The sequence below is a fragment of the Sturnus vulgaris genome, chromosome 1, assembly GCF_052056855.1.
Source record: "Sturnus vulgaris isolate bStuVul1 chromosome 1, bStuVul1.hap1, whole genome shotgun sequence".
NCBI classification, from domain to species: domain Eukaryota; kingdom Metazoa; phylum Chordata; class Aves; order Passeriformes; family Sturnidae; genus Sturnus; species Sturnus vulgaris.
Window position 1 is genome coordinate 101,542,765 of NC_142243.1, and position 17,073 is coordinate 101,559,837.

The 17,073-nt window shown below is 39.1% G+C and overlaps 1 protein-coding gene across 1 annotated transcript; it reads left to right on the forward strand.

The window, feature by feature from the left end:
- The first annotated feature begins 309 nt into the window (after positions 1–309).
- On the forward strand, positions 310–15,510 carry LOC106849969 (protein-glutamine gamma-glutamyltransferase 5-like). The gene is made up of 14 exons (XM_088162114.1): positions 310–340; positions 626–769; positions 3,088–3,267; positions 3,588–3,830; positions 4,760–4,878; positions 5,388–5,516; positions 5,754–5,931; positions 6,833–6,965; positions 7,663–7,766; positions 7,869–8,111; positions 9,565–9,891; positions 10,725–10,882; positions 11,197–11,330; positions 12,310–15,510. The coding sequence occupies exons 1-14, from the start codon at positions 310–312 to the stop codon at positions 13,982–13,984; spliced, it is 3,798 nt and encodes a 1,265-aa protein (XP_088018240.1). The 3' UTR covers positions 13,985–15,510.
- The last annotated feature ends 1,563 nt before the right edge of the window (positions 15,511–17,073 follow it).

Below are 17,073 nucleotides of genomic sequence, written 5' to 3' on the forward strand. Positions count from 1 at the left end.
AGAAGCTGCAAAACTGTGTGCTAGGAAATAAATGCATACAAAGTATAAACAACTTACATAATTTTTAGGTTAAATTTTATTGTCAACTTCAATTTAGTGCATGCTCTGCATATTTTGCAATTTAGTTGGAAAAGTTTGTAATTGATCATTTTGTTCTGACCTCCCCTTGGAGAGAGTGCTCTGCAGACTTTCTGAAAGCTGGGCTTTCTGCTTATATTATGTTAAAAATGTCCACTGCTTATCATAGTCTGAGAGTGGAAATTCAGCTTTAAACTAGTGTCCCTTATTGTTTTCCAAGGCTGTCTGAAGATGTCTAGCCAGAAGGGAACAGTAGGTGCTGGTATTTACGGCAACTTTGGATGGCTACAAATAATGGCTTACCCTGAAATGTGTTAAGATTCATCCTGGCTTTAAAGTAATTTTGAGACAGGGCAAGTGTGGAACTCCAAGAACACTGTGCTGTAGGTGAGGTTACCAAGATCTCTTCCCTCCCTTCAGCCGCAGGACTCTTCCCTAATAATGCTGGAAGTTAAAATGAATCATTTATGAGCATCAGTAGACACATGGGTGGGGCCTCTTTTAAAACTGGTATTTTGTTGATGCAACACGTGTGACGGCCTCTTAGTTCTGAATATAAGTGTTACTGAGAGGAAATTAGGTTGGTTCGCAGAGGAGATCAGCCAGACCGTGCAGTGCGTCTTGCTGAGCAGCTGGTATCTCCTCCAGTACTGTGCCTCGGATACCAGTACATGTAGAAGAAAAATGGAAGGTAAGTGTCTTGAAACTTTAATATCCCTTAAAACAGGATTGAACACAGAAATAATAAAATGATCATGTGTACAGACCTAAAACATTGCATCTATTTTTGTGTAGGGATTGCTTGTATGTTTGGATGATCTTTGTGGAAGTAGCGAGAAAGGGGGGGAAAAACAACTTTTGAAGAAAACTACTAGGAAGGAAAAAGAGACCTATGGAAAAGATTTAGTGACACAGTCAATTCTGAAAATAGGAAATAGCACAGAAAATAATAACTTTTATTTCCAGCATAAGTTACAGAGTGCTAATTTTCAGTATTCTCATGCTATAAGCAATTTTCCAATGAATACCTGAAATATTCTGTCTTGAATGAAGGAAAAATATAAATTGATAGAGAAGAACCTGTGACTGGTATTGAGGGTCAGGTTTTTACCAGAGGCAGAAAACAAGTAAGAAATGTCAAACTGAATTGCCTTTCATATTTTTTCCGAGCTATCTTTGCTTAAGAAAGCAATCATTAGCTCCTTTGTGATCCATTTGCGATACTTAATCTGATAAGCAAACTGTGGGCTGACTTTAGAGAACTTCCCTGGGAAACGTAACATCTCAGCTCCCTGATGTTCCAGTTCAGCTGGATTACTGAGTGGATGAAGAGTAGTTGTCTTGGTTTATAAACACCTCCAGAGACCAGACAAGGATCAGGTTCTTTCAGTGTTCTTGACCACAGGAATTTGCCATGTGTGCTATAAGCACTTTCAATTTGACCAGAAAACTTTGTGTTATGGTTGACAACTGTCATTAAGACATGAGATTTTCAGTTCAAATCTGTTGCTCTTTCTTGGCAGCAGGTATGTTGTATTCATGAGCAATATGATGTAATGCACTCCTGTATTTTTTGGTTATTGTTGATCGTGTGCATATTTTTATCGTGGGTAGCACCCAGCTCTTCATTTGTTGGTGATCTCTGTTGAAGATTTGAATGACCAATCCATTACCAAATTTAAATAGCTAGATGAGAAATAAGATTATTTTTATTCAAGGAAAAAAATCAGAAAAAACCTGCTTTTTTTTTTTTTTTGCCTCTTCCCTACCTATTCCACCCCCCTTCCTCCTGCCCCACCCCCAAATAATTTAAATTATTATTTAATTCAGGATGTGATCCTGGGATACTCCACTGGTTTGTGTTAAAAATGTCCTGGTCCCAAGGGCTTAGCTATGAGTCTCCCCTTGTATGGATACACCCTTGGTTCTGGATGGGAAACATTATTTTCCCTTAAATATTAATTCTGTATTCAATGAGGTGCCCACATAGAGATGCCAGATTTTTCTTTAGGCTTAGCAGGACCAAACTTAACCCTTTAAAATTATAATATACAAGACTTTGTACATCAGTAAACCCAATTTCCAAAACTGCTGAGAGTCTGTGGCTCCCATCGTCTTCAATTAGAGCAAAGAACTTTCGAAAATAAAAAGTTGTATGCAAATAAGTAAAGATGAGTGTTGCCACCCATCCTTCTGGCACCAGTGTCATAATTACATCTATGAAATGACTGATATGCAGGCAGGATGCCTAAGGGGGAATCAGCCAAGATTTTTGTCAAGCTAATCACAGCACCTGGAATAGACTGTCAGCATTTTAAAATGTCAATTTGTGAATATTTCCTTTTCTATTATATTCTTCAAAGATATCTGCAAACTTTTTTTATGATTTTAGGAGTGCAGACTGAGACATTTGCATGCATATTTAAAATTACTTAAAATTTTGGGTAGATATTTATACATATCTCTTTTTTTCTGATGAATCATTTAGAGTGCCACTTAAGTTTTCAAATACATACGCATTATCAATTTATTTATTTATTCTATTTAATTTTTTATTTATTTTATTAAAAAAACCCAAACATCTCAAATGATAGAATGTGCAAAACTGTAACTATTTGTAGACACTATACTGTAATGTGTGCAGAGAATATTACAATGCAAAGTCAAAATTTCAAGTAGAGATACTAATATTGTCCTTCAGCATCAGGTATTTACAATACAATCAGGCACTATATAAAAGCAGTGAAACTTGTGGCACAGCTTTAAAAATCGAAGAGTTAGACAAGTTTCCATCTGCAAGCTAGGAAAGTGGTGAACTTGTAAAGGAATTTTATGGATGTATGTCTCAATTTCAGTCTTGTTGAATTTTGAACAAAGTCTTGAATTAATTTTGAAAGAGTTATCTGTCTTTCATCATTGTCTCCTCTTTCACCTAATCTCAACCACAGTAAAAGCTGGGAACTTAATTATATGAGGCTTTTTCTTTGTGCTTCTTTCTCTGTCCTGCAGTTATTGAGCTGGGAGAAGTTGACTTGAACTGTCCTTCCAACTGTCAAATACATAATACCCACTTCTTCGGAACTGACAGACAGATAATAAGGAGAGGGCAAGCCTTTAGCTTTTATGCTCGTTTCCAAAACCGGGAATGGGATGACTCCGTGGACCAGGCTGCTTTCACCGTGGAAACAGGTAGCCACTCCTGAACACTCTGTAGTCTTTCCTAGTCCTTTGCTGGTTAATAATATTTCCCATAGTCTTCAGAAGACTTCTTTCATAGTCTTCATATTCCCATAACCTACTCATGTTCCATGTAAAGAGACTACCTTCCCCTAAATCAGGCAGTTCTTCTAATATGTAAAGTTTTCTCACTCTGCTACAGAAGTGACAAGTAAAAAAGAAATCCACCCTTGGGAGCTTCACCTTGCAAATGATGCTTAAGCAAATTACTAGCCTTTTACATGTGCTTTGTTTAGTAGTCTGATGAAAGTGATTTCTATTTTCCTGAAAAGGCCTCAGACCCTGTGAATCAAATGAGACAAAATGCACCTTCCCAATGGGCAGATGTCTGGATCAAACCTGCTGGAGTGCTTCCTACAAAGTTCATCAGCCAAAATGCATCAGTATCAGCGTGTTTCCTCCCTCCAATGTCTGCATTGGCCGTTATATTCTCAATATGCAAATCACATCTTGTGGTCACACATATCAGCGGTGTCTTGGAGATTTTTATGTTCTTTTTAACCCTTGGTGTGCAGGTAAGAAGTCCAGTGACAATCAGATTGTTTTACGATAAATAACTAGTGATGAGTAAAACTGCTGAAGGCAATTATTATTTAGCTAGTATGTAAAGGATGGAGCAGCATAAACAATGAGAATCAAGGAGAGATTTAATTTTGTTATTTTAATTTCTTTTCCTCCAAGTTCAAGACTGTCTCAAGCCATTGTTTTGATTTGTTTTCTTAGTGGTACTAGGAGTGAGGTATAATTTTTTCCCTCAACTTTTACAGTGCCTTGGCAGGATATAAAGCATTGGGAAGTTTCCTCTATTCATCAGGAAACACATTTTTGCTGTGAGAGTGATCGAGCACCAGCACAGGTTGCCCAGAGAGGTTGTGGAGTCTCCATCCTTGGAGCTATTCAAAAGCCATCTGGATGTGGCCTAGGAAACTGGCTGGAGGTTGGACCAGGTTACCTCCAGAGCCCCCTTGCAACCTCAACCACTTTGTAATTCTGTGAATACTGTGTTATCATAATAAAATAATATAGTACATATAAAAATTAAATTCTGTAGATCTGGCTCTAGTAGCAAGCAATTCTGGAGTCTGTAGGACCTCTCCAAAATCATTACATGACAAATATTCACGTTGTCTGTTCTGATATGATCTAAATCAGACACACAACTCTAAGTGCTGAGTGTTTGACTTGTAGAACAGCTTAGCGTGTGAAGATAAATTGCAAGCTCTTCCATTCATGTGTACTACAGCAGAGAGAGACTTAATAAAGATATTATCTAGCTGTAAGTAGGAATGAATTGTTGCTGAGTGTTTAAAGAGCCCACAACCTTCAACATGCTTAAAAGTATAAATCAAAAACTCGTAGGAAAGGCAAGAAGGATACAGTGATGCAGAAACACAGAAGCACTAGAAAGGTACTTTTTGTCTGAATGAAAGATCATCTTTTCCAGATGATCCTGTATATTTGGACAATCAGCTCCATAGGGAAGAATATGTTCTGAACGAACATGGAATACTGTATGAAGGAGTTCACAAGCACATAACCTCTCGACCATGGCACTTTGGACAGGTATGTTTTTAACACTTGTTCAGAAATAGATGTCACCCATGTACTGATGAATGAAGTCTTGTCTGCATTTTTTCAGAAATGTATGCTCTATTTGTAGTGCAAAGGTTTTTAGGATCAGTCCAGAATATGCATACACAAACCAAAATGTCTGAGAATTTCAATGTAGCCTAAATAACCAGAACAAGGTTTTATCTAGTAAAATTAGAGGAATTGCAGGATGTTCTGAGAACGGGTGAAACAAATATTGTGCTTCTGAAGGAAAATTATTCCATTGGTCAAACATAAGTAAAAATGACATGATTTTGCCTTTGGCTTTCCTTCAGGCAGATAGGCAATACCATGCAGACCACTAGGAACTGATTTGATTTAACAAAAAAAAAAAAAGAAAAAAAAAGGCAGGAGAAGCGAGAGAGTAGATCATAAAAATGAAAAAGACTGGAATATTGATAAGAACAATCCAGCAATGTCAAATCATACCATGATGCCTATGTCATCCTGTTTTTCCTCAGTTTGAAGATGGGATTCTGGATATCTGCTTGAAGATCTTAGATATGGGTGCGAGTTACCATCATGGCTCTGATCGTGACCACTGTTGGCGCAATGACCCTGTGCATGTCAGCATGGTGGTGAATCACATGGTAAGATCTGTGGGGGTGTGAGACCTCTGAACAGATCAGGTGACACTTCATTATATTGTAGAAGGACAACCTGCATGGTAATCTAACACAGCAGGTGAGCAGGGAAAATCCTTCCTGTGTTCAGATTCACAGGAAAACTAAACTTGTAACACTAATCTCTGATCATTTTGAGACATGCTTAGAACATGAAGACATGGTTGGCTATTTGAAAAGATTGTTTTTCTTTTCTCTTTCTAGATATGCAGCCATACCACCAACAGTATCATGAAGATTCCAGAAAGCAATGATTACCTGAAAGGAACAAAGCCATTTTCCTGGAATGGAAGCGTCCCTATTCTACAGCAGTGGTACAGTGGCAGATGCAGACCGGTCAGATATGGGTACTGTGGATCTCTTGCTTCAGTAATGTGCACAGGTATGATATTTCAGTTTGCACTTACCTAGTTTATAGAGAAGAGAGAAATCAAGGATCAAAAACCTCTGACCCTAAAAAAATAGTTGAAGAATTTAACTTATAAGCATTTTACTAGAAAAGAAATTGAGTATTTTTCTCATGCTCCTGATATAGTGTTTATTATCAACCTTTTGCTTTCCTATACAGGCTGAATAGCAAGAAAAGTAGTTGCATCTTCTCTGTGACCTTTATATTACGCAGTTATCAATTCTGAAACTTTTATTAAAACACAGAGCTAGTGCAGCATCACTGAATCACAGAATAGTTGGGGTTGGAAGGGACCTTTAAAGGTCATCTAGTACAACCCCATTGTGGAGTGAAAATTTATGCTTTGGGTGGTGTCTGAAGGATGAGAAAAAACACTAAGTTATGAACAGGAAGACTTCTAGTAACGTCTCCTCCAAAACACAAAAGTACTAGCCTATATTCTCCTTTTAAAGCAAAAAACTCTACAGACAGAAGTTTCAACTTTATGCCATTTATCTACATTGAATGAAGAAAATTAAATTGAAGTCCTGTAGATGAATCTAAATGTACCACACTATTTATTAAAAAAAAAAGTGTTTTATTAATGCAGAATCAGGTTGATGATTTCTGAACTTAAAACATTTGGTTTTGTGGTTGATTTTTTCTTTTTATTTTAAGATGGAAGAGTAAAAAAACCATCCTTTTCTACTAGGCTTTTTTCCAAACTGCTTTTCAAGAACTAAAAAGAATTTTGAAGATACTGCATCCCAAACGTTGCTTCCTATCCATTGTGTTTCTGTAACTGCAACTTAGAATATAATTATTTATAAAATAAGTGAAGGATTTGCCTGATTAATTGTGATTTGCAATGCTTCATTAGTATTTTTTTTTACAGTGATGAGGTGTCTGGGAATTCCAAGTCGTGTTGTCACGAGCTTCTGTTTTCCTTGCTCGATTGAGAATCCTCTTGGTATCAATGAGATTTTTGACTCTACTGGTAAAAACCTGGGTGGCAAAGACAAGCTATGGTAAGTAAGAAAAATATAAAGCTCTTTTGCCCGTTTAAAAGTTACATGATATAAAAACTGGCATAAATTTAGCAGATCAGTGTCTCTCTTTGGTGTTTCTCTTTCTTTAGTGGGCTAATGCTCTTCAGTTTCCTAATAATGCATTTCAAAACCATGAAATAAAGAGGCAGTCTACTCAATGTAGATTTTCAAAAAAGAAAAAAGTAAAACCTCTTGTTAGAATCCATGCTGCCTGCTTATCTTTCTCAGCTGAAAAAAAATAAGGCCATCAAACTTAGTAGCTGTAAAAGTGTAAAGCAGATAATGAAATGCTAGGGAAAATTTATCACTAATTTAGAGTTTTATCTTCAGTCATAATCACTTGGTTAATACCTATGTTATCCTCCTGATGTTCTTTGTAATGGATTGCTTCATTCTTAAAAACCTTTCAATTCCTGTTAAACTTAAACAAAAGAACCGTCTTGACATGTTATCAACTAAAGAAACATGTTCTGCAATCAGGTCTGTGGAGTTCTGGAACAAATTTCCAGTCTGAGTGATATAAAGCAAACAGAACCACTCCTGTCACAAACATCATGAACAGTGTTAAGACATACAAAATCTTCAGTTGATTAAAAAACTGTCGCTGACATGGTCTTCGTCTGTTATCTTGGTAATCCAAGAGACATCCTTCACTGTATATTCCTTCATTCTACAGGCGATACCACTGCTGGAATGAATCTTGGATGGCTCGCAGAGACATAAATCAGTGCTGTGGTGACTGGCAGTGTCTGGATCCAACACCTCTGGAAACAGGCAGAGGTAACTTTACTATAGTTGGAATCACTTTCCTCAGATTATGTTGCTGAGTTTCCCTACTACTCAGGTTACAATGTGTTATAACATTTTTGTTTTGCTGTTTAGGTTCAGCTTGCAGTGGTCCTACATGGGTTCGAAGCATCAGGGAAGGGGAACTGGACTTGGATTATGATGGTCATCATATGTTTTCTCGAGTAAATTCAAACTATGTTGGCTGGCTTTCCCAAAACAATGCCAAAAGAACAAAATTTTTCTGTGACACATGGCCATGTGGACAACGTCTAATCACCAAGAGTGTCGGCAGTGAGCAATTTGAAGATATCACTGGATCTTACAAGTATGAACTAGGTATGATGAAAACATATTTATGGGTTAGAGGAAATTTTACAGGCTAATCATATAAAAGTATCAAAGTAATCTCTCCTGTGTTTAAATGTGCAAAACAATCTGAAATTGTCTTTTTCTTTTTGAGAAAGAGGCAAATGCTTTTCTCTTCAAAGATCTTGGTTTTAAAACTTCTAAATATATTTAGATTATTCAAACAAAGCATATACTAATGGATAGGATAGGATAGGATAGGATAGGATAGGATAGGATAGGATAGGATAGGATAGGATAGGATAGGATAGGATAGGATAGGATAGGATAGGATAGGATATTTCAGCTGGAAGGACCTACAAGGACCTGCCTCTCGTCCAACCGCCTCACATGTCAGGACTGAGTGAAAGTTGAAATATACTATTAAATACCTCTCTTAAAGGCACTGACAACCATGGCCCATCAACCACCTCTCTAGGAAGCCTGTTCTAGTGTTTGACCTGCCTGACAATGAAAAAATATTCCTAATCTAAACCTTCCCTGGCACAGCTTTGAACCACTCCCACGCTTACTGTCACTGGACACGAGGAAAAAGAGCTCAGGACCTCCCCTTCCACTTCCTCTTCCCAGGAAGCTAGGAAGAACAATGAAGTCACTGCTCAGCTTGCTTTTCTCCAAGCTAGACAAAGCCAAAGTTCTTAGTTGCTCCTCGCAGGCATGGGTTCCAGCCCTTTTAATAACATTCTTTGTATGTATATGTTCTGATCTCACCTTTAAAGTAGTTTAAAATATTAGCAGAGTCAAGATAATCTAAAAAAACTCCACAAATTCTTCAAAACCTAGAATTAACACCTTGCTTGTTGCTTCTTGGACTAGGTCTGTCAGAAAATATGCCTACTTACTAAACTAATGTATTATTAGCATATTCTGATGTTCTTACTTTGGGCTGTGGATTACTGATTTTCCTATTCCAGTAGATGGGAGGAGTTCAACCAGCAAAATTGCATAAAGGAATGAACAGTACATCACAGCTGATTGTATATTTGCAAGCTCCGTGGGTTTTTTTTTGGTTTTTGTTGGTTGATTGGAAAACAATTGATGGTTTCTTTGTTTTAATGGCATATTTTATCTTTTGAGAGAATGGTAACATCTCATATTCACCCTTATCCTTTTAAAGAGTTACATTTTGAGTTTTGTATTAACCATACATTTTGAGATTTACATGACCATTTTTATATTTAACTACTTGAAAGTAAAATAAGGTTTTACATTTTTTTTTTCCATGAAGTGTTTATTTGCATCTGTGCATTCAGTCTGCTATATCTCATATTTCATTATCTGGGGCATTCGTTCTACAACAACCTGCTACTTTGGGTTCCAGGAAGAAGAAGCAATAACTTTAATTATCTTTATTATTTGGGTAGAATAATAACAGGGTTCTTGCGCCTCCAGCAGATTCATTATCATATATCTTCTTCAACAGGTTCTGTGAAAAACAAAGAAGCCTATTACCGGGCTTACAGGAGAATTCACCCAGGATATTGCAATGCTTCCAACTGTCATATTGACAGAGAGTTATCGTCTCTGAAAAACCCATTACTGAGCGACTCTGGAATTAACATGAGGTTAAAGATGGCTAACTGCCCAATGTATGGTGAAGATGTCCAGCTGAACTGGCTGCTTGAAAATTTGCGTAATGAGAACAAAACCCTGAAGTTTAATTTGTGCGCACAAATTATAACCTACAGTGGTTTCCCAATGGATCAATTTTGGAAAGATAGTGTGAATGTCACATTGGGTCCAAGGGAAGGTAAGAGGGTGAAATTGTCTAATACCCAGCTGTTTTTGGGAGATAGTTGTTTTTTAGGATTTGTGACTTCCTAATAGTGGTGAGCAGTGACATGTGTACAGTGTTAAACACTGACAACTGAATTCCCTTTAGGGTGATCACTCAAAAAACAACACAATGTCAATACTGCATGTATGGTGACAGGTAAATTATAGTCTTTCCTTAACTTCTCAAGGTTTAGAGATTTTTATGATAGTTTAAGAAGTTGTTTCAATAAAATTTCAATTCTGGACTCTATACTCAATACAAAGATAAAGCTGCAATTGTCTGTCATAAAACAATGTTTTCTTTGGCCAGAAGATATTAACCAGTGTAAAATACTTGCTTAGAGCACCTAGACATACCATATGCTGGGAGGAGCGAATATATAGCAGAACATAAACACCTGTTTCCATGGTTAATATATTTTTCTGGAAGAAACAAGATCCCTTTAATTAAACCACATCATTATAAGACAAAATTTCATACTGATATTAAAATTCTATTTTATGAGGCTTTAATTTGCCTATATATGTATTACTGCTTTAAGATTTGCACAGATTTTGCTTAATAATTATCATCATCATCAACTAATCTTGCAAATTCACTGATAGATTAATTGAAAACTGTGAAACTGATTGCTGAAGATAGCAATATATCACCCTAAGTCAGAAAAAATTCTGGCTATTTTTAAAGATGCCATGAAAACTTAATATTTAATTAAGCCATTGTAAGTGTGAGTTAAAATTTAGGAAGAAGGAAAGTGGGAATATTAATAACAAATCAGAAAAAAATGAAATTAATTTGTTTTACAGTGAAAAAAATTCCGGTGTGTATATCATATAATCAATATGGATCTTATCTCTGCGATCACAACATTATGAAAGTAGTTGCTGTCTCAGACCCAGAGTGTGGAGAAGTTCTGATGGTGAGCAGGGATATTGTGGTCAACCGACCACCTGTTATTGTAAAGGTAAGGAACTTTATTTATGGAATTTGGGATCCAAGGAACAGATCTGGGGACTCTTATTGGCCACTTCCTAAGTACAATGCAAACAAACTTGAAATACTTTCCGTTTTTCTTTTATTGCCCTTATTTTAAATTTAGCAAGATTGGTGTGATTTTTAAAGTAAAATAGTTGACTTAGTAATGTATAGAGATCATAGAAGCAAGTCAGAAAAAAATGTGTACTAATAATACTTTTCTTTTTTTTCCCTTTATTTACCTTAATGTCAATTTTGTAAGGATTAAAAAACATAAAATGTGTTTGTTTCTTTGCTAACTAGCTACTGAGCCAACCCAGACTGAAAGTACCATGTACTGCAGAGATCTCCTTCTGCAATCCTCTTCAGGAAGATATGAAGAATTGTGTAATGACATTAGAAGGCTGTGGTTTATTCAAAGAGCCGATGACCATTGAGTAAGTTCATCAGTTCTTGAAATGGCGATAATTTTGAGGGTTAACTAAGGTGTGCAAGTTCAGAACAGGTTTTGAGAGAGACAATAGTTCTGATATTTTTGTCGTTTAGCACATGAACAGCCTATTTTGCCTCTTATTACCTTGAGACTCCATTAAAAGCCTCACTCCTCTTGAAACTGAAGATCATTTAAAGCTGGCAAGGAATGCTGCTGCTTCATTTTTATCAAGATTTAATTTAAGTGGGTGCATCAAATATCTATCTGCACACTTATCTTTACAAGAAGTACTAGCTGGGTCCCTCGTCCCTTACAATCCTATTGAGTTTATAATAAAATTCCTCTAAATATTCATGAACTGGCACTAACCACATACAGGGACAATTAGAGAACGACAGTGAGAAATAGCAATATGCATTCTAAGCCCGTAACACGTTAATCACAGGGAGCTGGAAACTTCCAGGATGCTGTAACATTCTAGGAAAAGTAGCTGTTCATTAATATGCATTGCTTCTCTTCATGACAAGGAGAACTGACAAAAGTATGACTAGTTTTGAGGGCAAGAAGTTAAGAATTGTTCTCACTGAATAGTAATGAACTGGATTCCACAAAGCTGCCCTGTCGAACTGCTGGAAATGGTAAGCAATAAATACACCTTTGAGGCAGAAGGGTGCTACATTTCTTAAGAATTCAAGGCAGTACCACAGTGATTTTCCAATTCCAATTACAGAATTGGAAATCTGGAAAATATGGAAGTGTTCCATATCCACTCTTGAGATAAAAGTTTTTACCATGCTTTTCACAACAGAGACTATGTTGGGGGTTTTTTTTGGAAGAAGACAAGAATAACAAAATTGTCATAACAGTTTGTTTCTAAAATATGGCATAGCAAATCAAACTTAATTTTGTGCACTCATCTTGGAGAGCTTAGGTCTCTGAGCGCCAAGGATTAGGTCCTAATTATTTTCTTTGTCTTGCTCCAGTTTGGGAACGCTGGCATCCAACCAACAGGCGCGGACCATCGTGGAGTTCACACCTTACAGGCTTGGCAGCCACCGGCTCCTGGCCAACCTTGGATGCCACAAGTTTGCCTACTGTAAGGGATGTGCCAAAGCTGAAGTGTGTTGCTCCGCGGGCCAGAACGGTGTCCTGCCCATCAGCCAGAACGGGTCACTCCCAGCGTGTGAGAACGGCTCCGTCCCCGTGAACGGCTCTGGGCCTGTCCCTGTGGCAGACCCCGCATTCAACTCCATGTGTGAATATATATGTATCCCAGTGTGCAACCCAAACTGCAGTGCAGGGGGGCAGCCTGTGTATGATTTCGTGTACCTTCCTGCAGGCCATCCGTTATGCAACTCCATCTGCAACCAAGGCTTCAATCCGGCCATCAATCCTGGTTTTGAAATGGGGTGCGATCCTGGCTTCCGTGTCATATGCGAGACTGTACCTCCTGCTACTTGTGCTCCAATGCCTCCTCCATCCATGTACAGCTCCATGCCAGCCCCAGTATCCAACCCTGTTTGCACCCCTATGCCTCATGTGGTGTTTGAGACAGGTCCTGCTCCCACGCACCCCTCTGGAGGTGGAGGGGTGCCAATGTCCTATTCTGTCTCTGTCCCCACGAATAATGCGGTGAGTGCATTGCTGACCCACTTCATGGCTGGCCCCAGTCCCAGTGGGGCAACCCAGGCAGTCCCTGTGTCTGCTCCGCCATCCTACTCCATGTGCTCTCCAGTAGTCCACACCATTGGTAATCCCATGCAACCTCCAACTCCCCTTTCAGTGCCTGGTGCCTCCATCTCACACGTCGTTTGCGGCTCCACACCCTCTCCCACCACCCAGCCTCCGTGTGGCCCAGTGGCCGCTCTGTCCTCCCAAGCCCCGAATGCCGCGGTAGCCCACGGCATGTGCTCCCCAGCGGCTTCCCCAGCGCTCCGTGCAGCTGACCGTAGCAGCACCCCAACAGTGCTGCAGGTGGGCGCCGCCTCTGCATCCCACTCCGTGTGCTCCCCGGCCTCCCGTCCCGTGGGACCCCCGGCATCCCACTCGCTGTGCTGTCCGACCCCCCGCCCAGTGGGGCCCCCGGCCGCCCACTCCCTGTGCTCACCCAGCTCCACCTCGCTGGTGGTCGTGGGGGCCCGCCCTGACAGCTCTCCTGCCGCCCAGCCCTTGGACTCCCCAGGTGCAGCCTGCCTCCCGTGCTCCCCGTCCCCTCGCCCCGTGACAGCCACCACAGCCCGCTCTCTCTGTACCCCCACCCCCCGCTCCGTCTCCCAGGTTGTGGGCACCTCCGGGTCTCGCTCCCTGTGTGGTTCCCAGTGGAGCCCTTCCTATGACACCACCACTCGCTTGGGCTCCACGTGGGCTCCCATCTCCCGATCCTTGTGGAGCCCCGAGGGGCGCTCGGCCTACTCCTCCACCCGCGCCACCTACGGCACACTTACACGGCCTCCCTACAGCTCCCTGAACCGCTCGTCCTACACCTTGTCCCGCTCTGGCTACAACACCCTGCCCCGCTCCGCCTCCCCCTCTGCCTATGCCACCCTGACCCGCTCCGGGTCGTGCCCCTCTGGCAGTACCCTGGCTCTGGCAGGGTCCCGCAGGCCCTGGAGTCCCACAAGGAGCACTCTCAGCTATTTCAGACGCAAATACCTGTAACGGAGGGTAACCTGGGAAAACCTAAAGCCAATGAAATAAAGCCTGTGTGCAGATGCTTCACAAGAGTTTAGAAATAGGGTGATGAAGAGCAGCGTGCTGCTCCTGAGCATTTATCTATGGATTTGAGATGTGCCAGAAAGCAGGCTGCGAGCCAACTGCTGAGGGATGCATTCCATGTAATACTTGTATGTCTTGAGATACGGTATGGTGGAAATGACAAATGAATGCTCCCTGCAGAGCCGTTGAGACAATAGTGGCACGGTGCAGGTAAATCAGCCTTACTTGCTCAGTCAAGCTGTTTTATAAATGATGTGCTTTCACTCTCTCTTCTCTTGATTTTTTGCAATGCACATTTCTCAGATTTCCCTGGGCTACAGCACTCATAGCAAATCTCTCTCCCTGCATGAAATGTGCTGTCCTTGGGATGCTGCAGAGGTGACAGCAGACGTGCCTTATGTCTCACCGAACAGACATTGGGCCCCTGAACCCCAGTGTTGTTGTGGCTCAGGTCAGTTCTGCGTGCACTCTGTTTCCCCAGTTATGTACCACTGAAAACTGTGGAGGTCACAGAGTAACTAAATCATAACAAATCAACTGATGAGTTTAACTGCAACTTTTTTTTTTTATATTTTTTTCCTTTTTTAATAATAATTTTAGTGTTAGTACTCTTGAAGTATTACAGACCTAGTATCAGGAATCCAACGGTCAGGTTAGAAAGTCTGCAAAACTTGATGAATAATTAATAGAATATATTCACTATCACAACTAACTTTTTCATATAGCAAATTTCAAAAATTTTCTCACATACTTTGTATGCATTTAGGTTACTAGGAAAAGCTCTAATTCCACAGCTGTGCCTTTTTGATTGAGTATAGCTAGGAAAAGTCTGTCACTAGACCTGAACTTAGAAAAGGAAGTATGATATCCTTTCTTTCCAACACCCAGCCCTCCCAGCTGAAAGGTTAAAAGGTGAATGGAATGTACTGCATCTTCTTCCAGTGGTAACCCTCTCCAGGTGTTTTAGGAGTTGAAATTATACATTGTCATCATGAAACTATCCCTGAATTTTGTATTTGCTCGTAAGAATTTTGGATTTACTGACAACACCTCCTATCCCTCCATTATTTTCCTCTAGTAGTCCATTAATTTTAGTAGCAAGTGTTAGTGGGGTTTTGTGGTAAGGTTCGTTTGCTGGTGCTGCAGAATCTTTAGCCGTGTAGCAATAGTATTTCAGTAGTATCACTGTAGTTCACACCCCTGTGTGATGAGATTGAGTAACTTTCTGAGGATTTTGAAAAAGTGTGGTGTCAGATGGTGGCTATGAACATGCCAACACTATCAACTGCATAGTAATTCTGAGTGCAGTAGAAGAAAGATTTGCCTGGATATTGTAGTAGAGTGATCATAACTCAGTGACTTGGGTTTTTTTTATGCAGTTTCAATAGTCTCTGTTAGATATGTGCTGAGAATTTCTTTGCCTGACTGACAATAAAAACAGATATTTTAAAACCACCTGTCATTCTATTGTTTTGGGTTTTTTTGGGTTTTTTGGTTTTTTTTTTGTAATGCTTCTTAAAAAGTGAGGATTAAATCTCTGCAAGTGAACTGGTTTGTGAAATCTTCTCTCCACTCCATTTCTGTTAAATTTCCTGTTCTTTTCCTCAAGGTCTGAAAACAAGGCTTCAGAATAAGATCTGAAGTTAGTTATCTGAATTAGATTTCTTACTTTACCTGAAATATTAAATTTGATATTAGAGGAAAAATGAAGTCATCCTCTTTGCTCTCAATAAACTTTTCCACTTGTTGCATGAGTTTTTCCTTTGCTGTACAAAACTCTCAATCCACAGAAATGCTAAAATGAACAAACCTTTGGGTGGCAGAGGAAGAGATATAAAAGATACTGACAGTATTTACTTAAGAAAAAAAATATTAAAAAAAATATTAATAGTACAAGGTAGCGACATAATTCTCAAATAACATTTCCAATTCCTTTTCCCAGTAGTGGCATGACTTCTCTGATGTTCCTAATTTCTGAGAAAGAGCCTGACTGCATAGTTCAGAAATTCCAAACATTTGGTCACTAAAGTTGTTGACAGGGTGTCCAACCTCTTTTTACACTCTTCCTGCCATATATGCTGAATATGCATTGCTTTTGAAAAATGGAGTAAGTTCATTCTAACTAGAGCCATATCGAAGACAGAAATCCTTGAAGTTCAAAATCATTCTAATACAGAAGAAATTATGTTGAGGCTGTTGTTGTCTCATACAGCATGACGTTAACAAAAAGTAGCTCGTGGTCTCCTATCAAAGTTCATTGCAGAGTCTCTCACTCATTGGGGGCAGAGGAGGTGGGCAACATGTGGGCAATTAAAGAGCCCCAATAATGACAAAAAGCCCACAAAACAACAAAATATAAATTATCTCCTTAATTTTTTATGAATGGAAGGCTCTAACCTATGTTTTATAAGGTAGTTCCTTTGTCAGGAGACATGGTTTAAATTTTCACAAAATATCTGGTTTGTTTTGTGGTGGCTTGGTTTGTGGGTTTTTTTTCCATAACTGACAAAGTCAGACCAAAATCACTGTCTCAATTGCAGTAAAAACCACAAGAATTTTTTTTTTTTTTTGCCTAATGCATTAAATATATTGAATATTAACAGTATTCAGTAATGTGGTTTGATACATAAAGAAGTCCATTTTAGAGAATGAAAAACCAACTCAAGCATGACAGTTATAGTCATCAGAAATGAAATACAGTACTGTCATATTTATGTGTTCAGGAATAAATTTCTAATTTTAATCTCAGTTCAGACATGGATTTTATTTAAGTGAGGGAAATATATTCACATTTTTCACGAGACAATGAAAGTGAGAGAAGGTGTTTGCTCATGCATTGTTATAGTTACCCTTTCTGTGATTTAAAAGTATAAATGGACTAGTGGAATTTGGCTTTGTATCCAACTGAAATAAGATTGTATTTATTTTAGAGATAAGGAAGACTCTAATATGTAGTATTTTTCAGTTCTTATCCCTAACAGTTCATTAGAACCTTACAAATAATTTTTAAAATGAGAAGTTTCTATGATTTA